Source organism: Myxine glutinosa, chromosome 9 (assembly GCF_964187855.1).
Source record: "Myxine glutinosa chromosome 9, kmMyxGlut1.1, whole genome shotgun sequence".
In the NCBI taxonomy this organism is placed as follows: domain Eukaryota; kingdom Metazoa; phylum Chordata; class Myxini; order Myxiniformes; family Myxinidae; genus Myxine; species Myxine glutinosa.
In genome coordinates, this window is record NC_136269.1 from 18,907,632 (window position 1) to 18,932,692 (window position 25,061).

The following is a 25,061-nucleotide window of genomic DNA, read 5'->3' on the forward strand; positions in this document are numbered from 1 at the left end:
CCATAGGTGCCGTTGCTCTGCCAGGCAACCAATCAGATTCGAGATAGGAGAAGGAGTCTGAAAGTAAGAACACTTAATGAGCACATGATTTTAAACGATGCTCGTTATATGTTCCATTGGTAACATGTGCTTGCAGATGAAGGAGGAATAAAATCATTCCTGTGCAAAATTCATTTGACTCAGAGCAGCACAACAACAACATTCAGGGTGTAAACAATAATGGAGTGTTGATACGCAGGGTGTAGATGAACACAGTGATGGTGTAAATAATAATGGAGTGTTAATGCTGTTACGTTTGTGGGGGTAGGCATGGAATACCTCATGGGAAAGTTAGAATCGTGTAGGGGTAGAATGCTCCGTATGCCGCGAAGAAGTCGTCTCGATGTACGTAAGTAGGCTGTCTGTCTGAAAGAGTGTTTGCATGTCACCATAAGGGGCGTGGATTTGTGCTCATTAATTATAGGGCTTAACGATTAATTCCCCAGTGTGTAATTTGCCTTCTGTGGTCTTCCCTTCGGTTTTATTACATTCAGCCAGCCAGGAAATCGAGGTCTCAGTGAAACAACTATAACAAATGGACTCATTCACTCACAGCGCCACCAGAAACAGCATTTGCTGATCAGCAAGGGAATGTCATCTGAACATTCCCGAACGACGATTCCCTTTGTGATTGGTGGAGGAGCGATGGATGATGGAATAGCGCTCAGTGATTGGACAGAGTGTGACGTCAGGGTGGAACATTCGAGAGCTGAAGGAAAGAGAAGCTGTCTCGCCATCTTGGTCTCTTGGTCCTGACGTTTATTGGAGGCAGTCGCATTTCGCTTCTCTTTGTGCTGCCGGTTGTTGGAGGCGGTCACAGTCCTCTTTGTTCTGGCTTGGTCATGGGTGGTGGCACATCTTTGGCTCGTGTGCGCTTGTAGAAAGAGACTGAATAAGAGAGGTTCGGGGGCAGTCGGCATCGCAAGAAGGACCTCACGTTGGGACGTTGGAGCGCGACAGCGCCATTTTGTGTGCTTCCTGCGTGGTGATTTGGAGGCGACGAACAACCAGCAAGCCTTAACAGCCATTTGGGAACGCAAAGCTGTGTGCCGGCCGATTACAAAGTCATATTATTTTCATTAGCTTTTCCCCTGTCTGTATTTTGCGTCAGAGTGCAGGGTCCCTCATTTAGGAATTTTCGTTTACCTCACCTTTCGTTGTCCTTTACATTACTGTAAATAAATTTATACTTGTTGAATTGTACTTTTTCTGTCCTGTCTCGTTTATTCATCCTGTGGGTTTGCATTAACCCAGTGTCGGCCGTCCGTACAGGTAAGCCCTTGCTACCATCCTCCCTGCACGTGTCAATTCCGCTAAGGTTCAAAATACGCCTCAGACTTAAAGCTCGTTTCGGCTATTCGTCTGAGGCCAGTCTTCATCGGCCATGGACAGGACATTTATGGAGTGATAATACATAGTGTGTAGATGAACACAGTAATGGTGTAAATAATAATGGAGTGTTAATATACAGGGTGTATATGAACACAATGATGCTGTAAATAATAATGGAGTGTTAATACACAGTGTGTATATGAACACAGTAGAACCACCTTTAGAGGCCATTTTCCCTTCACATCAGGGGTTTGCCTTTTTCGGGCACCGTGGCCCCCTTTTTGAAGCAATGTTTTATGGCCGGATGCCCTTCCTGTTGCCAACCCTGTTAGTCGCCTCTTGCAAAGCACAGAGAATTACCAGTGAACTGGAACTCAATTTGCCGACCCCGGAAGGATGACAGGCTGAGTCAACCCCTTTGGCGTTAATTCAGCGATCGACCGGGATTCAAACACAGGATCCGAGGATCCCAAGCCGGTACCCTAACCCCTAAGCCAACACCAGGCTCGTAGATGAACACAGTGATTGTGTCAAAAATAATGGAGTGGTCATACAGTGTGTAGATGAATACAATGATGGTGTAAATAATAATGGAGTGTTAATACACCGTGTCTAGGTGAACAGTGATGGTGTAAATAGGAATGGAGTGTCAGTACACCGTGTGTAGATGAACACAATAATGGTACAAATAATAATGGAGTGTTAATACACTGTGTGTGCATGGACAGTGATGGTGTAAAGAACAATGGAATGTTAACCCACAGGGTGTAGATTAACACAGTAATGGTGTAAATCATTCTGGAGTGCTAATACACAGGGTGTAGATGAACACAATGATGGTGTAAATAATAATGGAATGGTAATACACAGGGTGTAGATGAACACAATTATGGTGCACACAATAATGGAGTGTTAATACACAATTTGTGCAAGAACACAATGATGGTGTAAATAATAATGGAGTGGTAATACACAGGGTGTAGATGAACACAGTGATCGTGTAAATGATAATGGAGTGTTAATGTAGATGAACACAGTAATGGTGTAAATAATTATGGAGTCTTAATACACAATTTGTGCATGAACACAATGATGGTGTAAATAATGTTGTGGTTTTGCAATAAAGAACATCCTCTCCCCCCCCTCCCCCCCCCCCCCAGTTAATTACACGACATGTAGCCTGCATTCGTCCGTTATTTCTTATTAAATGTAAAGATTAGCTCCCTTCCCATTGTGTAGTAATTAAAGCAGATATCCATTAAGTTTAGGCAGAATTTCAAACCTTCGTATAGTTGAAGGAAGACGTTGATTCCTGTGCAAGGAGGCGTGGCTACAAGCACAGTCCATGTGATCAACCGCGACTGTGGTAGGCGTGGCTAAAAGAACCGCCCACGTCACCAGCATGTAACCAATGAGAGATCCTGGACACTCAAACAACCAATGAGAGATCCTGGACACTCAAACAACCAATGAGAGATCGTGGACACGCAAGCAACCAATCAGGTCTGGACTCTTTCCCAGCAAACTTCACTAGCAAACTTCGACCAATGAGAGGCCGTGGAACATTCTAGAAAGCCTTTCGCCCCGATATAAACCGGTGCCCATCGCACTTCGAGTTCTCTCGCTGCCCTCTCGTCGTGGTCCTTCGAGCTGGCTGTCCTCCGTGCTGGTTCGTCCTTCCTGCACTCGACTTTCATTCCTCGTGGTGCTTCATCCGAGCTGGGTCGTCGCCTGCGCTGAATTGTTCCCCGACCTGGATCATCGTTCGTGCTGACTTTGACGCGGTGGCTCATCCTGCGGACCTTCTGCAAGCTGCACATCCTGAACGGCCCGGGAGCTGCGCGCGGAGGCTCGCGAACCCGAGTCCACACGTTGCTCGTTAACCTGTGCTATTCATCCCCTGTGTGTGTGTGCAAGGCGCCTGTTGGGATTTAGATAGGTAAGAATTGATAAGCCTGCCTCTCGTCCTTGTTCTGTGAATAATAAATAAAAGTATACATTTCGTTTCCTTTCAACCTGTTCGTGTACGTCTTTTCCCCCATTGGCCCAGCATAGTCCGAACCGAATTTGACTCTTTAATCAGGCCCATAAATCACGCAGCATAAACATGATTCACACCAGCGCAATAAAACCGCTCGGCGCACTCAATTGGAATAAGGTTTGAAATCGCGAGAGGCGGGTTCATTTCCCGGTCTTTCTAACCACGTGGTCTCGGAGGCATTTGGGTCGTGACCAATAACTCTTCACCTGTGGTTGGGGGATTGGAATTTGAAGTTGCTTAGCAACCCATCGACCGCGAGTTTAGTCGCGATCGACGACCCCGTGGATCTGGTGTCTGTGGGGGGAAACGGGGTCTTCACCCACCGCCCTCCCCCTTAGAACGTCGACAGAACCGGAATCCGCAACGATACTAATGGAGTGGTAATACACAGGGTGTAGATGAACACAGTGATAGTGTAAATAATAATGGAGTGTTAAAGCACAGGGTGTACATGAACACAGTGATGGTGTAAATATTAATGGAGTGTTAATATACAGGGTGTAGATGAACACAGTGATGGTGTAAATAATAGTGGAGTGTTAATACACATTGTGTACATTAACACAGTGATGGTGTAAATAAACATAGCGACAATACCCCTGGCGCTCACTGGTGGAATAAACAGTATACTGCACTGACTAAGGGTATTTTAGACCAATTTCAATGGTTGCTCGAAGACAGGGCAGCATGTAGAATCATACTAACAATCATAAGACTTTAAACAAACAAACAAAAAAATACCTATTTTGGGGGGCAACCCCCTCTCGGCCCCCCCCCCCCCGAACCTCCTCAGACCCCAATTTTTCTAATGCCTTGAACGAACTTTGGTACATCACGAATGATGAAGGTTGTGGTAAAGTTTCATCGATATATTGTGTGTAGGTTCTAAGAAAAAAAGCAAATACCTATTTTGGGGGTCAAACCTGGATCCACTTTGACCCCCGGTAGACCCTCTTAGTCCCCGATTTTTTTTAATGCCATGAACAAACTTTCGTCACAACATAATAAATATCATTTGTGCCAAATTCGGTCGCAATCCCATCAGCGGTTTCGGAGAAGAAGTTTCAAGTGTTTACAGACTGACGGACGAATGAGGCGCCATCACATAAGCTCACCTGAACTTCGTTCCAGGTGAGCTAAAAAGGCAGGTCTTTTCCTCGAGAAACACCACAAACAATACAAGTACAACATTCCTTAACAAAGGCAAGCCTTATGAGGTGTTACCCCAATCATCCAGCAGGATGAAATAAGCGAAAGGTCTGTGAACAAAGATTCACCTGCAGCTTGTCATTTGCATGGATGAGAAATGGTACCGCACAAGGTGGAGTCCTCAGGAATTGAAACACAGGGTCGTTGATGCAAATCATAAAAATAGGGGCAATACCCCATGGCGCTCACCTGGTAGAATAATGCAAAATACTACACTGACTAAAGGTATTTTAAACAGCATCAAGGTATCTCAAACCAATTTCAATGGTTGCTAGAACACAGGGCAGCACGTAAATCGTACTAACGTAATCATAAGACTTTAAACAAACAAAAAAATACCTATTTTGGGGGGTCAAGCCTGGATCCACGTTGATCCCGGTAAACCCCCTTCGACCCCGACTTTTTTAATGCAGTGAACAAACTTTAGTCACAACACAACAAATATCATTTGTGCCCAATTTGGTCGCAATCCAATCAGCGGTGTCGGAGAAGTTTAAAGTGTTTACGGACTGACGAACTGGTGGACGGGCGGACTGAAAATGCACCATCGCATAAGCTTCCCTGAACTTCGTTCCAGGTGAGCTAATAATGCAGTGTTAATACACATGGTGTACATGAACACAGTGATGGTGTAAGTAATGACGGAGTGTATCACACCAAGGCCAGTCCAGTAAAGGCAAAGCGTTTAATCACCGCTCAACGCGCATGCTTCCAGCCAGTCGCCATGCCGCCCGATCCTCCACCCACCCCACCCCCTCACTGAAGCCCAACCCGATCAGGTGTGACTGCCCGATTACCGTAAAGCACAATATGCTCCAATCCGTTAACGTAAAGCACAATATGCTACATTTAAGTTTCCATTTTTATTGCAGTTCAACCAGTCAGAGTAATGATTTAGCATGCAAGAAAAGGCCTCCGAGATGTTTGCATTCCGAGTTAATTATTTATTAAAACCCCTGCCAGGAAACCCCGTTAAAACAAAACTAAAGCATATTCACCTATTACAAAACCAAAGGCAAAATGGACCCACAGGGTGTAGAAGACCTCAGTGATGGCAGAAGACCAGCGTAATGGGAGAGATAAGACGCATACCCTGTGTGTACCAAAATGTCCTTCTTCACTTGTGATCCATAACAGACAGGTATAATATCATACCTATTTTAGAGCACCTTTATATACCTAATGTATTTCAAATACCGAATACACTTGTTTTTAATCGTTTATTCATTATTGGCTTGGCTTTTCAATAACAGTTTCGACATTTCTGCCCTCATCGATTTTCCAATGTGTGTGCTATAGGTGATGAGCATGCCATACCTTTGCCATACAGGTGCTGTTTTGCTGCTACCGACGTACTTTGGACCAAAGTACATTCCAGGCTTTGAACGATGCTGGTTTGGTGTACAATGGTGGCCTAGTGGTGGATAATTGTTTTCGCACCAATGATCCTGCGGTGTGGGCCGCTGGTCCGCTAACCACGTATGCAAGGCGGTACCACGCCGGACAGTGGAATCACAGGTGCTACTCATCGCGAGAGCTGGGTTTCCAATTGGCAACAACATTATTGCCTTTGTTGGATCCCACACTGGAACTTCCTGAAGATCTGTCACCTGAAATGGATTGCCTGTTGCCCGTCTACAGTGCACCCAAGGTTAAAGGTATGTCTTTTAAAACAGCTACAGGTTTGTTTGTTTTTTTTTGTTTTTTTTGTATACAAGATCGAGGCTCGTGAAAGAGCGAACATTAATCACACAGAAAGACAAACCGACACATAAAACATATAACATCGGGAGCGGTAGACAAGATGGGGAGAGGGGGAAGGACACAAACACAACATTTGAGATCAGGGACCGAGAGACATGGAGACATCGAGAGATCTGAGAGAGGGCGAGGGCTTTGGTGGGGGGGGGGGGGGGGGCATGGGAAGGGGGCAGTGGGAGAGGTATAAAACATATGGACACTGCCAGGACTTCCAGGAAAGAAGTTGGAATTTCAAACAAGGTGGATCTGGGGTGAATTAGCGGGGGTAGAAAAGATCAAGGTTTTGGATGGGGGAAGATAAGAGATGGTGGTGAACAGCTGTTTTAAAGACCTGGAGGGAGGAGTGGGATTGAAGGGAGTGAGGGAGTTTGTTCCAGAGGCGGGAGAAAAGAGGAATGAAAGAGTGAAGGTGAGCAGAGAGCCGAGATTTCGGCAGTTTAACCATCAGAGGGTTGCTGGCAGATCTTGTGCGACCTGTAGGAATATTTGGGGGACAGAGCACAGAGAGAGCTGGGGGTGCAAGGCCGGAGAGGAGTCGGTAGAAGACAGAAAGACCACCTACCTGCCTGCGGTGAGTGAGTGAAAGGCCCTCAGAGATAGCTTCATCGCGGGAGATTCCAATAATTCTGAAAGCTTTGGTTTCAACAGCGTGAAGCCGAGCTAGGTGTGAGGCAGGAGCACCGGCCCATAGGGGAGAACAGTATTCCATTGAGCTGCAGATGAAAGCCTTGTATGTGGTGAGGAGCTCAGGTGTGCCGAGGAAGGACTTCGCACGACGGAGGATGCCCAGTCGGCGACTGGCTTTGGAGGCCAGCTTGGAAATGTGGTTTTCCCAAGAAAGATCATGGCAGATAGTGAGACCCAAAATCTTGAGCGACAGAACTTCTTGGAGAGGATTGTTGAGAAAGTAGATGGGAGGGTTGTCCAGTCGATCTTTTCGGAGAGACATAGTAAGAGTGTGAGATTTGTCAGGATTGAAAGACATGTTCCACTTGTTTGACCAGTCTGTGATTTTGTCCAGGTCTTCAGAGAGTGAGGAGGCAGCAGACTGCCGATCTGAGGGAAGAGGAATGGAGCGGCAGAGAGTGGAGTCATCAGCAAAGAGATAGAGAGGATTTTCGAGAGAGTCAGAGAGATCATTGATGAAGACCAGAAAAAGCACGGGGCCCAGAATACTGCCTTGGGGAACTCCAGCCTGAACAGGAAGAGGAGATGAGAGAAACCCATTCAGGGCCACACGTTGACGACGACTAGAGAGGAAGTCCGCCAGCCATGCGTGGAGATTTCCATGGATACCAAAGGAGGAGAGTTTGGTGAGCAGAGCGGGGTGCCAGACTGTGTCGAAGGCACGTGATATGTCGAGGGAGACAGCTCTAATTTCCTGTTTGGCATTGAGGACCTCCATCCATTGTTGAGACAGCAGAAGCAGCATGTCCAGAGTAGAGTGACCTGGTCTGAAACCAAATTGATGATCAGAGATCAAGCCATTGGAGAAGAGGAAAGATTTCATATCCGAAGCAATGATGGATTCCATGACTTTGCTGATAATTGGGAGAAGGCTGATTGGTCTGTAGTTGCTAGGATCTGTTTTTGCACCTTTTTTGTGCAAAGCGGTGATGTTGGCTGATTTCCAAGCAGATGGCAGTTGACCTTGAGCAAAAGAGAGGGTGAAGAGAACAGAGAGAGGGTGAGATAGAGCAGCAGAGCAGGATTTTAGGACCCGTGGGCTGATGCCGTCGGGTCCAGTTGCAGAATCAGAGTCGAGGGTTGACAGAAACTTTTCCACCTTGTCAGGAGGAAAGGACACGGAGTCCAGGAGCAGCAGGGTACGACTGGGTATGGTGGGTACAGAGAGGGATGGGTTTGGGACACAAGATTTAGAGGCAAACACAGAGTTGAGGCATTCAGCTTTTTCACGTGCGGAGTCAGCTGTGTAGCCGTTTGAGGTAAGGGAGGGGATGGAGGGGGAACAAACACCAGAAACGGATTTGACCAGACGCCACCAGGATTTGGAAGAGGGAGACAGATAAGAGAGTTCGGTCTTGAGAACAGAGAGATATTGTTTCCTGGCTCTCCTGAGGGTGGACACACACTTGTTTCGGGCTTTGTGAAAGGAAATGAGATTTCCTTCCGTTGGATTTGCTTTCCAGGAGACGAAGGCAAGTTGTTTCTGGGCAACAGCCTCACCACAAGATTCCGTGTACCATGGACGGGAGGAAGGGTATGACAACTGAAGACGAGATGGGATAAATCTGTGCATGAGAGAGCAATTTACTTTGGAAGAATTCCCAGGATGAGTTGATGTCAGAGGTGGTAGAGATGGGAGACCAGTCCAGATGATTGATTGCTGCTTGAAGACCGTGCCAGTTGGCCTGAGTGAAATGCCAAACTCGTCGACGCTGAGCAGGCTCCCTGAGGATGGTCAGAGAGATGTCCACTTTAACAAGGACATGATCAGATGATCCGATCGGAGCAGAAGAAGAGCAGCAGACATTTTCAGGGAAGTTAGTCATAACCAAGTCCAGAAGAGAAGATGTTCCGTTGACTGAGATCCGGGTCGGGAAATTGACAGATTGTGTCAGTCCCAGTGAGTCGCAGAAGTCCTTTGCTGAGGAGCCATGGCTGGTGAGAGAGGTACCCACACCCAGCCAACTGGCATGATGACAGTTGAAATCACCACATATGAGGAAGAGAGAGTTGGGATGAGTAGATAGAAGTTGGTCCATATCATCAGACAGCGAGATGTAGATGGAGTCATCACTGTTTGGTGGACGGTACAACACACATATGAACAAGAGGTGGGAGCGAAGGGGAAGCCGTAGCCAGAGGTATTCCTGGGGGTGAGGTGGAGAGAGTGCAGTGCAGGGCGAGTGAGGAAGAGAGTTTTTGATAAAGATAGCAACCCCGCCTCCAGGACGAGGCTCAGGTCTATCATACCGGAGGAGGGAGTAGCCCGGGAGAGATACTATGGAATCAGAGACATCATAAAGGAGGAAAGTTTCTGTTAAGCAGATCACGTCTGGTTTGACAGAAGCAACCTGTATGGAGAGATCAGTTAAGTTTGAACGAAGGCCCCGGATGTTTGAGGTCCATACCGTTAATGAAGAGGAAGGGGGAGCATCAGATACAGAACAGGGGGGAGGAGGGGTAGGGTAAGATGTGGAAGAGGTGGAAGAGGTAGGGAGAGCTGTTGAAGGTGTGTCAGAGATTTCAGAATAGCTCGGAGAAAGGGAAGGATGGGGCGGACAAAAGGTTTGATGGTGATTGGGTGAGCCACAATGAGGTGTTATTTGAGGAGGGGGAAGAGCGAGGCAGAAGGTTGGGGGAGATGGAGGTGAGAGTTTGAAGGGGGAAGAAGCAGGGAGGACGCTTTGAGGAGGGGGAGTGAGAGGGGGGAAATTGAGAAGCAATGAGGGTGGGGAGATTTGAAGGGGAGGAGTGAGGGGGGAGTTTGGGAGGGAAGGGACAAGGGGAGGGATTTGAAAGGGATGGGATATGGGGGAGATTTGGAGGGGAGGGGTGAGGCAGGAGTCTAGGAGGGGAGGGGCGAGGGGGCGTCTTGGCGGGGAGGGGTGAGGGGGTAGTTTAGGAGGGAGGGGGCAAGGGGGGAGATTTGAAAGGGATGGGTGATGGGGAAGATTTGGAGGGGAGGGGTGATGGGGAAGATTTGGAGGGGAGGGGTGATGGGGAAGATTTGGAGGGGAGGGGTTATGGGGAAGATTTGGAGGGGAGGGGTGAGATTGGATTTTTGAAAGTGTACGATTTATGGGAAACGAACATTTATTGCAAAATGAGTTTCTTGTGACCTTCGAGTTAAAAATACGTTTAAGGACGCTGGATGGAGGATGGAGTGCAGGAGAGTTTCGGGAATGTAGAAAAAAGGCACTATAGGAGATGGATATTTTTTTGGGGATGAATTGATTTGGTGAGCAAGTCGAAAGCAGCCTTTTAAAGAAGAAGAAGAAAAAGGTGTTATAAAATATGACGGAATACATAACTTGAGGGGAAAGTGTAAACATTGAAGGTTAATGAGTGAAAACTATCTCGGGAAATGGGGGAGAAACACGTGGTCGAAGAACGAACGAACGAATAAGAATGAATAAACGAATGAGAACAGAGAAGGAAATGTTTTTTTTTTTTTTGAGTTGAGATTGACAAGGAAGTAGGCTATGGGTGAAAAGACTGGGAATACAGAGAACGAAAGTTATTGGATCACAAACGACGGACCGCTGAGAGAAAAACAAAGCCTCAAGGTTGTACAGTGCACACTGTACAAGGCCTCAAGACACGACACGAATTAACACGATTTTCAATACAGGTATGAAAGATTTGCACCGAAAAATCTTCGTCGGGACACAATATACGTACGACACCATAAATAAATACAGTTTTAACGAAAATACAAATGGGAACAATCACTTAACTTCGATTTCAAATCGTTCGCGACGCGGCAAAGGCCTTGCTCGCGACACGGCAAACAGACGATCAATTTATGAAAGATAAACACCGAGAAACAACCAAAGTTGCACACAATAACTTCACACACCGAAAGATAAATACAGTTTCGACAAAATACAATTGTGAACAGACTTAACTTCGAAAAACGTGGAGACCGTGTGGAGCTTCGAAAATCCCTCCCACCGTCTCCGAGATCTCGCGAGATCCTGTAACTATTTTCTAGGTAACTATTTTCAACGTGTTGAAAGTCTTCCAGACCATTTATTATGACGAAAACACATTGATTTAGAAGTGCCTAATGGAGAGGCAAAATGGGAATGGGAAGCACAAGCTACAGGGACAACACAGAGCATTTCACTTATGACATTACAACACCTTGGCAATAATCACATTACAATAGCTTGGTGATAATCACATCACCATACCTTGATGATGGTTTCATCCCATGTGTCATTAAGATACTGACATCATCTGATGCATGCAGGTGGAGTCCTCCCTGGTGGTTTTCATTACCTGCACATTGCTAAACCTGGCATCAATACCTGCCTGGAGGCACAGATGCATCTCCCTGATTATGTAAGTATTATAATCACCTGCATGCCCACATACACTACTGGTCAAAAGTTTTAGAACACCTCAATTTTTCCAGTTTTTATTGAAATTTACGCAGTTTAATGTCTCAATGTACTCTGAAATTAAGCATAGAACAAATAAACAATTTGAGATAAAAAATAAATCATAGAATCCTTTTGTTTAACAAAATTTAATTTGAATTTTTGACTCAGCAAAGTAGCCAACTTTTGCAGATATAACCGCCGAACACACTCGTGGCTTTCTTTCTGCAATGGAAATCAAATATTGTTCGGGAAGTTCTTCCCAACACTGTTGCAGAAGTTCCCACAAATGTGTTGCACTTGCAGTTTGCTTTGCTTTCACCCTTCTGTCCAGTTCATCCCAAACCAACTCGATGGGGTTTAAGTCTGGAGACTGTGCTGGCCATTCCATGATTTGAAGCCTACCGTCTGGTTCTTTCTGATTCTGTTGTGGCTTTGGGTCTGCCAGACCTCTTCCTGTCAGAGTTTCCTCCAGTTTCCAAGTGCCTTTTGATGGTGTAGGAAACTGTACTCACTGACACCTTGGCTTTCTTTGCAATTTCTCGAAAGGAAAGACCTACACTTTTAAGGGTTATAATGGTCTGTCTGTCTTACTGCTTACCTTTGTACCATTTCAGGTTATTCACTGGACTTGAATTGCTTAAATTTCAATAAAAACTGGAAAAATTGAGGTGTTCTAAAACTTTTGACCGGTAGGTACATGGCCACATATAGGCTCACCTACAGTAGATGCCCATATATAGGCCGCATAGTTCCTTCATGACATGACATGGCATGGTTTTTGGTTTCAAAAAAATCTTTGAGCCTCTTCCAAAATATCATTTGTAACTCAAAAACAGAGAATGCCAGATAAAACAGACAGTTGTAAATGACATGTATCATGATTTCCAGACTATTTTAGTTATCTCCTTCAGTTTCACTCTGGCATGTATGTGAGATGGATGTGTGATTGCTCGTCATGCCCCAACACCTGAAATGGCCATTATTGCCTACTAGCAAAAGTACCCGGCATTGCCGAGCAACGCAGTCACTTTTTGCTGGGAATATGAAGAGAGAGGAGAGAGAGACATGTCCCAAATAATTGACTTGTTTTTTGAAAAAGTGACATTTAGAAAGCTTTACCTTCAACCCTTGTTGTTTAAGTCTGGAAAAAACCTCTTGCAGACGATCCAGGTGCTGGTGTACTGTAGATGAAAAAACCCCCAAAAAAACAACGTCATCAATGTACAACACGACGGATTGGAAATGTTGGTCCTCGAACATGCGCTCCATTAAGCGCTGAAACGTCCCGGACACATTACATAAACCAAATGGCATTCTATTAAACTCAAACAAGCCGAATGGGGTACAGAACGCCGTTTTGGCCCTATCAGCTTCAGCCATCGCCACTTGGTTGTACCCACTAGCTAGATCCAACGTTGAGAACCACGTCGATCCTGTTAATGCATAAAGGGACTCTTCAATTCTCAGAAGTGGATATGCATCCTTCCGGGTCTTAGCATTCAGCTGCCTGTAATCGACACACATACGGAGGCCTCCATCTTTCTTCACCACCAAAACAATCGGGGATGAGTAATGGCTGCTGCTTTCCCTAATTATTTGACTGTCCAGCAACTGTTTGATGTGTGCCCTAACTGCTTCATACTGCGAGGGGGGAATGCGCCGATAACATTGGCGCACAGCACGTCGTCTAAAAGCGGGATCCCATGTGTAATGAGACTGGTACAGTGGTACAGCCTAAATCACCCTCACTTTTAGAAAACAGGGAATGGTATCTACCTAATAGGGACTTAGGCTTGGCAATTTCACTAGGGGTAAGGCCTGGGAAGTCAAGGTGTTCAAGGTCAGCAACATTAGAATCCAGATCAATAGACTGGACAGACACATGGGCCGTACATTCGTGTGTAGTCTTGTCAAGCAAGAGCTCTATGTGAGGGAAGTTACCAGCCTGAATATTTTGACTACTGACCATCTGCACCGTTCCTACCACTCTGGTCAGCAACATTAGAATCCAGATCAACAGACTGGACAGACACATGGGCCGTACATTTGTGTGTAGTCTCGTCAAGCAAGAGCTCTATGTGAGGGAAGTTACCAGCCTGAATATCTTGACCACTGACCATCTGCACCGTTCCTATCACTCTTTGAGGTGTTAGCCACACATTAGACTGGCCTACATTAGCCACAGGGGCATAAAGGGTACCTCTCTGCCTCCATGATTCTATGACACCGTTTGATGACAAAAGTTCAAGGGAAGGGCCACCAGGTGGTGAAGCTGCACAAGGTCAGGGCTTTCAAGTCCACTGATGGGTGCCCTCTTCGCTGCCAATCGCTGTTCTCTACAATCAATAAACCATTATGCTGCTACCATTTCCCATAATCCAATGTATGGCTCTCCAACCAACTCTGAAAAATCCTGCCGACAACGCCAAATGTGGCACCCAGGGGAGTCCAGGGCTCCTGGTAGTTTGTTTACAGACTATATCACTCCCAAATATGGGGTGGGAGACCCTAAATAAGTAATTTTAAGGCAATTCCCCAAAGGTAAGTGTTGAATTAAGTGATCAAAAAGATTTCAAACAAATGGAATTTATTTCAAAGTTTGGTTGGAGAGCACAATACAATACTTTAAGTTTTGACAATATCCCAAAAAGCGAATAGCAGCCAAGTAATAAAAACTATCAAAAGAACAGCAGCTGACAGCACTGAACAAATATCTGTAAAGAAAACATAAAATTACCTTTCTCATACTTAAAAGCATCCCTAAAAGGGTTTAACTTAACCCAACCACCCACCAATATAAATATACAAATCAACTATACACAAAACGCTAATTGTTTACACGACATAAAACAAAATCACACCCTTTTCACAAGCGATCAGGGGATACCCAGAACACGGTGGAAACACCCCACTGTACCTCTGCCGAGACAGTGAACACATAATGCAGTTATCATTTAACAACAGTGTCCGTAATTGATTTATACGTAAAAAGAACAAAATGGCGTTGCATACTCAATGCAAGCCTCCCTTCGTCTGCCGGTTACATGTACACACCCACTGGACAGCCAGGAATTCACTGAGGAGTACAAAAACTCGGAAATACACTTCTTGAGCAGATGCAACCAAGCACAGCACCCTAGCTGGGACAACCAGGAAGTTTTATGGCCGAGGCCTTTTTTATTATAAAAAAAGGTAAAAAAAACACGCTCAAAATACAATCAATAAACCCATCACCATCACCACCACACAAGAACCCAGAAAAATCAAACCATTAATAAACCCATCACCATCACCACCACACAAGAACCCAGAAAAATCAAAAACCAAGAAATCAAAAGCCAGGAAACCAGATATCAAACAATAAATAAAGAGAGAAAGCAAACCAAAAGATCAAGAAAACGCAAGAAAGCAAGGTTCAAAAACCAAAATGAAAATCAAATCAAATTCAATAAACCATAAATCATAAAAACCAAAGTCCATCATCCCTATCCCAAACCCCCAAAAACCCCTCTCCCACCCCAGGCAGCAGACACCTAACTCTAACTAACCAAAGGGGAGGGAGGAAGGAAAGAAGACCCTATCCCCCCTCCCACCCCCCCCCGAAAACAACCAAAGAAGGGACACCTTAAAACAATAAGGGTCAAGGGGCCTTTTTTCCTTTGCATACCGAAATCAACAACCGGCTGCTAACCGCAGCCGGGAACATGCAGCCACAAACACGTTGAGGGCTCGACCCACCGCTGGAAATAATAATGAAAAAAAATAAAAATCAAACCAAGGCAAAATCAAGATAAAACAAAAGGAAACCCAACTGCCCCCACCCTCCCCAGGCCGCGCCCGGGAGGGCCCACCCGGAAGATGCCCCACAAGGAAGGCCCCGGCTCCCTGAGCTGCCCACGAGGCGTGAGTGTCCCAATGAGAATCACCGCCCGACAGGGCCCGCAAGCACACCTGCCGGAGCACCCCCAACCTTTCCAAGCCCGGGCGGCAAGCTCAGTCAGGGACTACGGCTGCACATGACTGTCGCCCGCACATTTGGAAGTAACCTCCCGCCGGACCCCCCCCCCTTCACCACGGAAAAGCCCGGCCGTATTCTCCGCTCCAGGGAGGGCTTTACGACACACCTGACGCATCGTTGCGGCCAGCACCCCGCCCCGTCGCCCGCAGGCTGTCGCCAAGCCTGTACCTTTGGAGGCAGGATTGGGCCCTGCCCCATATCTGCCCAGGATCCAACCATACCCTGGTATAGAAACCTCTGGTTCTCGCTCGCCACAAGACGGTCTTGATTATACAGACCGTTCTCCAGGCCTGCCTCCATTTGCGGACAGGCACTGGTTGTGGTAGGAGCCCGCTAAACGCAAAGACGTCCCGTCTGACCATCACCAGCCAAGGCACATAGCATTCGAGGAGGCCAGCCGCAAGCGACCAGACCCCCTCGGCGACAGGGCAGTCCCAAAGGACATGCCTGACGGTTTCGTCCCCTGTGCATCGGGGTCGGGGACACTGGACCGACACGTTCAGGCCCCTCTGGAACTGAAACACCCGGACCGGAAGACACTCATGGGCGGCTTGCCACGCGACGTCCTTCTGGTCGTTGGCGAGACAGCAAGCCGAAACGTTCTCCCAAACCTTTCTCGCCGTACGTTCTGCGAGAGGCCTTCCGCGAAGGATACGCACCTCCCGCAGCACCTCCCTTGGGCGCAAGTGATCCAGGACCCGCGACAACTGCCAACCGATGGGCCGACAGGTCAACAGGCCCTGCTCCCGGGCGAACCCCTCAAACATCCGGAAATGCCCCGGACACGACCCGGAAAAAGGCCGAGACAGCGGGAGGGACCGCCCTTCCAACCGCGCGACGGACGGCCCCAGAAAGAAAAACAGAAAGTCCTGCGCCAGCCGGCGACCCGGGTCCTCAGACACGAATAACTCCATGAGAGTACACGCAAACGCAGACATACATACAAACACCGGGCAGGGGACACCCTTCCCACCCAAGGACGGGCTCATCTTCACGACCCTCCTACTCCTGCGCTCTGCTCGGGTACCCCAGAAGAAAGTGAAAATTATTCCTTCTAGAGCCCGTCCCACCGCAGGAGGAGGTGGGGAGATTCTCGCCAAATACAACAACTTACCGATCAAAACATTCTTGATAACTAAATTTCGCCCCTCCATGGTTAGGCGACGAGACCGCCAAGAAGCGACCTCCAATTCCAATCCCCCAATGACCGTTCGCCAGTTCTCAGCGGCCACGCCGCCTGGGTCAAAGCAGACCCCGAGGATCTTTAATCGATCTCTCCGCTCCGTGTACGGGCAAGGGGGGCCGGAGCCCGTCCTGTGCCGACCAAAGTGCATGACCTCACTCTTCTGAGGATTGATTTTAGAAGAGGAGGCCAACCCAAAACGCTCGCAGAGACCCACCAGTCTGCACATGGCGACTGCATCGGTGACGAACACCGACACGTCGTCCATGTACAGACTCACCTTTAGGCGCTCCCCATGGGTTCCGGGAATCCACAACCCAGGGAAGGATGGGTCCGCTCGCAGTGCACAAGCAAACGGTTCAATACAAAGGACAAAAAGGACTGGTGACATTGGGCAGCCCTGCCTGACCCCAGAAGCGACTGGGAAGGCTCCCGAGAGGTGTCCGTTGACCAGAACACGGGCTTCAACGTCCCTATACATCAGGTCCACCCAATGCATCAAATTTGGCCCAAAGCCAAAACGGTCCAAAACGGCCATCATGTATTCATGTGACACTCTGTCGAAAGCCTTCTCCTGGTCCAAACTGACTATGCTCAGTGGGAGGCCTCTCTCCTCCGCTAGCTGGATCGCCTCTCGAACCAGGCCCAGGCTGTCGGACACTCTGCGTCCCGGAACAGCACAAGTCTGGTCCGGGTGCACGAGGTCCACCATGACACCGTGCACCCTCTTAGACAGCACCTTTGTTAGTATTTTGTAGTCGACATTCAACAAAGTGATCGGGCGCCAGTTGGACAGATCCTCCCGATCACCCTTCTTGTGCACGAGGTTTACGACGCCCCGGCGCATCGAATCTGGAAGCCTCGCAGAGGTGGCTAGCTCCCTCACTACCTGCAGATAGTCCTCGCCAAGGACGTGCCAAAGGCGGCGATAAAACTCCACGGGCAGGCCGTCGTCACCCGGGGTTTTATTCGCGGCCAAATCCCTAACAGCGGAGGTCAATTCCTCCAGGCTCACCGGCTCCTCCAATCGCTCCCGCTGTTCGGGGCTCAAAAGATTCCTCAGATGGCCGAGAACGTCGGCCATCTGGATTTGGTCAACCGGTCGTTTTTCAAAAAGCCTGGAGTAATAGTCCTCCACTGCTTCGGTAATTTGGTCCGGATCCGAAACACGGCCTCCCCCCACATTAACCTGGGCCAAACCGCCCCTCCGCCTGGCACATCGTTGAAAGAAGAATCTGGTACACCTTTCGTTCCACTCCAATGCCTGCACCTTGCTCCGGAAGATGACGGCCCTCGCCCTGGCTTCGAGGAGGCTAAAAATCCTCCCCTTCACCCGGCGGATTTTCTCTGACACGTCCCTCCCTTCGCAAAGTTTCTTATGCAGGCGCTGGAGGTACGCCTGCATGCGCTTCAAACGCTCTCGTTTCCCCGCGGCCCTCATTCGCCCGGCCGTTCGGAAAAACCCTATGGTCCTACGTTTCACCTCCTCCCACCAGGCTGCCGAGGTAGGGAAGAGGCACCTGACCGTTTCCCACTCCCTATACTTCCGAACGTAGGCACGCACTAAACTGTCATCCTGCAAAAGGTGACAGTTAAGCTTCCAGAGTCCAAAACACCGGGGACGCACCCCATTTAATTCAATACCCAGAGACAAACGACAGTGATCTGAAAATGCCACCGCGTGAAGTACCAGGTCCGGGTCGCCAAAATTTGGTGTCAAAAGAATGTAATCAATCCTAGCCCGACTGGTACCAGCCGCATCGGTCCGGGTGACCTCATTCCTTTCCGCACCCGTGTCCCTCAACCTAAAATCCTGAACAAGCCCTTTAAGGGCCCGCGCCGATGACTCCAGGGGCAACCTGTCCAAACTTATATTAAAATCTCCCCCGACGATCACGGGGCCAGAGGTGGAGAGGAGGGGCCCCAACTGGCGCAGGAGCTCCACTCTTTCTCCCACCGTCGTTGGAGCGTACACATTGACCAAGGTCAGTGGGGTCGAGGAAACCACCACCCTGAGCACGGCCAATCGCCCCGGGATAATTTCTTCTAAACTAAGGACCTCGACATTCGGGCTCTTAATAAGGAACCCTAATCCTGCCGCCCTGTTAGTGTAGCTGCCGGACCAATACGACTCTCCGTACCGCCAATTTGCACGGAGGTATCCATACTCACCGTGCGGTATATGGCATTCCTGCAACAGGCAGACATCCCATTCAAAATTGCGCAGTTCTTCAAAAATAGCGATCCTCCGGACCGTGGTACGGACTCCCCGTACATTTAAACTCGTTAGTTTAAAGCTCATAGGTGTTAGTGTATTAATCACCAACACTAGTGCAAACCACGAAAGGGGAGTCATAGGACTTATGAAGCTCCTCCCTCCTTGCCAAGACGCGACGAGCTACCATTCTTCCTCCCCCTGCGGTTCTTCCCGCAGCCGGGAGCCACGAGGGTGCCCGGGAGCCAGTCCCCATCTATGCAAACATTCTCCCCGGGTAGCAGGGAGAGGTCCTCCTGCTCGGGGGTCAAATAAATTACCCCCCCTCGCCCGCCACCCGGGGAAGAAAGCCACCAGTCCTCCGCGAGCAAACCCTCCTTGAGGCCCATGGCCACAGCTGCCCCCGGAGGAGGGGTGAGGTCAACGGGTGGGGAACGACTCACGGGGGAACGGGAACGTGAGCGTTCAGGGGAAGACGGCATTTGGGGCCTCCCCCGGAGACCTGCTGCGGCCAACCCCGACTGCGCCCCACCCCTACCACGAGCAGGCGATCCCCCAGGCCTGGATGGGTCGCTTGATGCACGGGGGGCTCTGCGCCCCACAGGGGTTTTCTTCTTTGATGTTCTTGTGTTCTTTCCCTGTGGGGCTTTGCCCAGAGGAGCTTTTCCTTTGTCCTGGCCCCTCCTCCGACGCTTCTTTTCGGTCCATTCTCCCGGGTCACTTTGCTCATAGCCGGAGGAGGAGCCATCACTTCCAGCCTCCGGCAGCGGGGTTTCTGGCACCGAGGATGTTTCTTCTGGCACCGAGGATGTTTCTTCTGACCCCGCCACCGGAGCCACCATTCCTCATGCATCCTCCCCTCCCACCGCAGTGGGCCCGACACCCGGCGAAGCCACATCCAGGTCCTGATCTAACCCTCCCTCTTCCATGTTCTCCTTTCCCTCCACCTCCCTCCCTTTACTTTCTACGGGGCGGGGGGCTGACACACACACAAACACATTAGTCCCCCCCCCCCGACCCCAGATGCAATACCCTCCCCTGTCCCTTGGGCAAACCCCTCCCCCACCCCTTGGGCAACCCCCTTCCCCACCCCTTGGGCAACCCCCTCTCCCACCCCTTGGGCAACCCCCTCCCCCACCCCTTGGGCAACCCCCTCCCCAGCCCCTTGGACAACCCCCTCCCCAGCCCCTTGGGCAACCCCCTCCCCCACCCCTTGGGCAACCCCCTCCCCCACCCCTTGGGCAACCCCCTCCCCCACCCCTTGGGCAACCCTTTCCCCTATCCCTTGGGCAACCCCCTCCCCAGCCCCTTGGGCAACCCCCTCCCCAGCCCCTTGGGCAACCCCCTCCCCAGCCCCTTGGGCAACCCCCTCCCCAGCCCCTTGGGCAACCCCCTCCCCAGCCCCTGGGGCAAACCCCTCCCTCACCCCTTGGGCAACCCCCTCCCCTGCCCCTTGAGCAACCCCCTCCCCCACCCCTTGGGCAACACCCCCCCCAGTCCCTGGAGGCACACCGTCCCCTTTTCCTGTCCCTGGGGGCACACCGTCCCCTGTCCCTTGGGCAACACCCCCACTCCCGCCCGCAGCAGCACGCATCTTGCTCGCGTAACTCTGCGGGCAGGAGCGGAAAGTGTGCCCCGGCGCACCACAGAGGTTGCACCGCACCGCTTGGGTGCAGCGCTCCCTCAAATGTCCCAACTCGCCACACTGGGTGCAGATACTCGCTGTACACCCAGTAATCAAGTGGCCAAGTTGACCGCATCGGCGGCACAATTTCGGCTGTCCCGCGTAAAAGACTTGGCCTCGGTCCATCCCAACCATTATTCCATTAGGGATATGGGTGGCCGTGCCGTCCTGCCTCGTCCGCAGCTTTACCCGGAACTGCCGAGAACCGGTCCAAATACCGAGGCTGTTCCGGACGAGCCGTACTGGGCCTCGGATGTCCGCGTATCGACTGAGACAAACCTTGACATCATAGTCACTCACGCCTTCATTGTACAGGTGGACGGTCACGACTCTCTCCTGTGTTTCTGAGAGAGCCTCGACCGCCCAGTCTGCCAGTTTCCCAGCAGACCGAGCGGTAGCCCACCGGCGCCAGAACTCGGCAAGTCCCTGCCCTGTTTGGAAGGACACGTCGAAGCCACGGGCGAGGGAGATCAGGCAGAAAAAGTCAACAGCCTTGAACCCCAGCACACCCAACAATACATCTATACCAAATCTATCTCCGGCCGGCACCCTGCAATCCACATTAACCAACCGAAACCGGACACAATTATGGCGCCTGCTCGCCATGCCGGGGTTCTAGGAGGGGCGGAGGACAACACTCGGGGTGGGGGGAGGGGGGGAGGGAGGGACGGGAGACGGAGGGGGGCACAAGACTCCCCCCTGTCTGGTGGGCAACGCCCCCCAAACAGGAGGAAGATGGGGGAAAGCAGGGAGGGAAAAGACGAACGAAAATGCAGGACAAACAAGCAATAATCAAAGCAATAATCAAAGCAATAAGTAAATAATAAGAAATGCAAACACAGTAAAATACAGGAAACGAAAACACCGGCAGAGAAACAAAACTCGTTCACTCGTGACGGCGCCTCGCATCCGGAAACAAGCACAGCTGCGACAACCAGGAAGTTTTATGGCCGAGGCCTTTTTTATTATAAAGAAAGGTAAAAAAAAACACGCTCAAAATACAATCAATAAACCCATCACCATCACCACCACACAAGAACCCAGAAAAATCAAACCATTAATAAACCCATCACCATCACCACCACACAAGAACCCAGAAAAATCAAAAACCAAGAAATCAAAAGCCAGGAAACCAGATATCAAACAATAAATAAAGAGAGAAAGCAAACCAAAAGATCAAGAAAACGCAAGAAAGCAAGGTTCAAAAACCAAAATGAAAATCAAATCAAATTCAATAAACCATAAAAACCAAAGTCCGTCATCCCTATCCCAAACCCCCAAAAACCCCTCTCCCACCCCAGGCAGCAGACACCTAACTCTAACTAACCAAAGGGGAGGGAGAAAGGAAAGAAGACCCTATCCCCCCTCCCACCCCCCCGAAAACAACCAAAGAAGGGACACCTTAAAACAATAAGGGTCAAGGGGCCTTTTTTCCTTTGCATACCGAAATCAACAACCGGCTGCTAACCGCAGCCGGGAACATGCAGCCACAAACACGTTGAGGGCTCGACCCACCGCTGGAAATAATAATGAAAGAAAATAAAAATCAAACCAAGGCAAAATCAAGATAAAACAAAAGGAAACCCAACTGCCCCCACCCTCCCCAGGCCGCGCCCGGGAGGGCCCACCCGGAAGATGCCCCACAAGGAAGGCCCCGGCTCCCTGAGCTGCCCACGAGGCGTGAGTGTCCCAATGAGAATCACCGCCCGACAGGGCCCGCAAGCACACCTGCCGGAGCACCCCCAACCTTTCCAAGCCCGGGCGGCAAGCTCGGTCAGGGACTACGGCTGCACATGACTGTCGCCCGCACATTTGGAAGTAACCTCCCGCGGGACCCCCCCCCCCTTCACCACGGAAAAGCCCGGCCGTATTCTCCGCTCCAGGGAGGGCTTTACGACACACCTGACGCATCGTTGCGGCCAGCACCCCGCCCCGTCGCCCGCAGGCTGTCGCCAAGCCTGTACCTTTGGAGGCAGGATTGGGCCATGCCCCATATCTGCCCAGGATCCAACCATACCCTGGTATAGAAACCTCTGGTTCTCGCTCGCCACAAGACGGTCTTGATTATACAGACCGTTCTCCAGGCCTGCCTCCATTTGCGGACAGGCACTGGTTGTGGTAGGAGCCCGCTAAACGCAAAGACGTCCCGTCTGACCATCACCAGCCAAGGCACATAGCATTCGAGGAGGCCAGCCGCAAGCGACCAGACCCCCTCGGCGACAGGGCAGTCCCAAAGGACATGCCTGACGGTTTCGTCCCCTGTGCATCGGGGTCGGGGACACTGGACCGATACGTTCAGGCCCCTCTGGAACTGAAACACCCGGACCGGAAGACACTCATGGGCGGCTTGCCACGCGACGTCCTTCTGGTCGTTGGCGAGACAGCAAGCCGAAACGTTCTCCCAAACCTTTCTCGCCGTACGTTCTGCGAGAGGCCTTCCGCGAAGGATACGCACCTCCCGCAGCACCTCCCTTGGGCGCAAGTGATCCAGGACCCGCGACAACTGCCAACCGATGGGCCGACAGGTCAACAGGCCCTGCTCCCGGGCGAACCCCTCAAACATCCGGAAATGCCCCGGACACGACCCGGAAAAAGGCCGAGACAGCGGGAGGGACCGCCCTTCCAACCGCGCGACGGACGGCCCCAGAAAGAAAAACAGAAAGTCCCGCGCCAGCCGGCGACCCGGGTCCTCAGACACGAATAACTCCATGAGAGTACACGCAAACGCAGACATACATACAAACACCGGGCAGGGGACACCCTTCCCACCCAAGGACGGGCTCATCTTCACGACCCTCCTACTCCTGCGCTCTGCTCGGGTACCCCAGAAGAAAGTGAAAATTATTCCTTCTAGAGCCCGTCCCACCGCAGGAGGAGGTGGGGAGATTCTCGCCAAATACAACAACTTACCGATCAAAACATTCTTGATAACTAAATTTCGCCCCTCCATGGTTAGGCGACGAGACCGCCAAGAAGCGACCTCCAATTCCAATCCCCCAATGACCGTTCGCCAGTTCTCAGCGGCCACGCCGCCTGGGTCAAAGCAGACCCCGAGGATCTTTAATCGATCTCTCCGCTCCGTGTACGGGCAAGGGGGGCCGGACCCCGTCCTGTGCCGACCAAAGTGCATGACCTCACTCTTCTGAGGATTGATTTTAGAAGAGGAGGCCAACCCAAAACGCTCGCAGAGACCCACCAGTCTGCACATGGCGACTGCATCGGTGACGAACACCGACACGTCGTCCATGTACAGACTCACCTTTAGGCGCTCCCCATGGGTTCCGGGAATCCACAACCCAGGGAAGGATGGGTCCGCTCGCAGTGCACAAGCAAACGGTTCAATACAAAGGACAAAAAGGACTGGTGACATTGGGCAGCCCTGCCTGACCCCAGAAGCGACTGGGAAGGCTCCCGAGAGGTGTCCGTTGACCAGAACACGGGCTTCAACGTCCCTATACATCAGGTCCACCCAATGCATCAAATTTGGCCCAAAGCCAAAACGGTCCAAAACGGCCATCATGTATTCATGTGACACTCTGTCGAAAGCCTTCTCCTGGTCCAAACTGACTATGCTCAGTGGGAGGCCTCTCTCCTCCGCTAGCTGGATCGCCTCTCGAACCAGGCCCAGGCTGTCGGACACTCTGCGTCCCGGAACAGCACAAGTCTGGTCCGGGTGCACGAGGTCCACCATGACACCGTGCACCCTCTTAGACAGCACCTTTGTTAGTATTTTGTAGTCGACATTCAACAAAGTGATCGGGCGCCAGTTGGACAGATCCTCCCGATCACCCTTCTTGTGCACGAGGTTTACGACGCCCCGGCGCATCGAATCTGGAAGCCTCGCAGAGGTGGCTAGCTCCCTCACTACCTGCAGATAGTCCTCGCCAAGGACGTGCCAAAGGCGGCGATAAAACTCCACGGGCAGGCCGTCGTCACCCGGGGTTTTATTCGCGGCCAAATCCCTAACAGCGGAGGTCAATTCCTCCAGGCTCACCGGCTCCTCCAATCGCTCCCGCTGTTCGGGGCTCAAAAGATTCCTCAGATGGCCGAGAACGTCGGCCATCTGGATTTGGTCAACCGGTCGTTTTTCAAAAAGCCTGGAGTAATAGTCCTCCACTGCTTCGGTAATTTGGTCCGGATCCGAAACACGGCCTCCCCCCACATTAACCTGGGCCAAACCGCCCCTCCGCCTGGCACATCGTTGAAAGAAGAATCTGGTACACCTTTCGTTCCGCTCCAATGCCTGCACCTTGCTCCGGAAGATGACGGCCCTCGCCCTGGCTTCGAGGAGGCTAAAAATCCTCCCCTTCACCCGGCGGATTTTCTCTGACACGTCCCTCCCTTCGCAAAGTTTCTTATGCAGGCGCTGGAGGTACGCCTGCATGCGCTTCAAACGCTCTCGTTTCCCCGCGGCCCTCATTCGCCCGGCCGTTCGGAAAAACCCTATGGTCCTACGTTTCACCTCCTCCCACCAGGCTGCCGAGGTAGGGAAGAGGCACCTGAC

At 50.6% G+C, this 25,061-nt stretch overlaps 1 protein-coding gene across 1 annotated transcript in view; it reads left to right on the plus strand.

Moving 5' to 3' along the window:
* Nucleotides 1-25,061, plus strand: part of CFAP61 (cilia and flagella associated protein 61) — a 258,248-nt gene that overhangs the window by 196,246 nt on the left and 36,941 nt on the right. The window contains exons 21-22 of the mRNA XM_078785078.1: nt 5,952-6,279; nt 11,325-11,416. Coding sequence (XP_078641204.1) covers nt 5,952-6,279; nt 11,325-11,416 — 420 coding nt within the window. The remainder of the gene's footprint in view (nt 1-5,951; nt 6,280-11,324; nt 11,417-25,061) is intronic.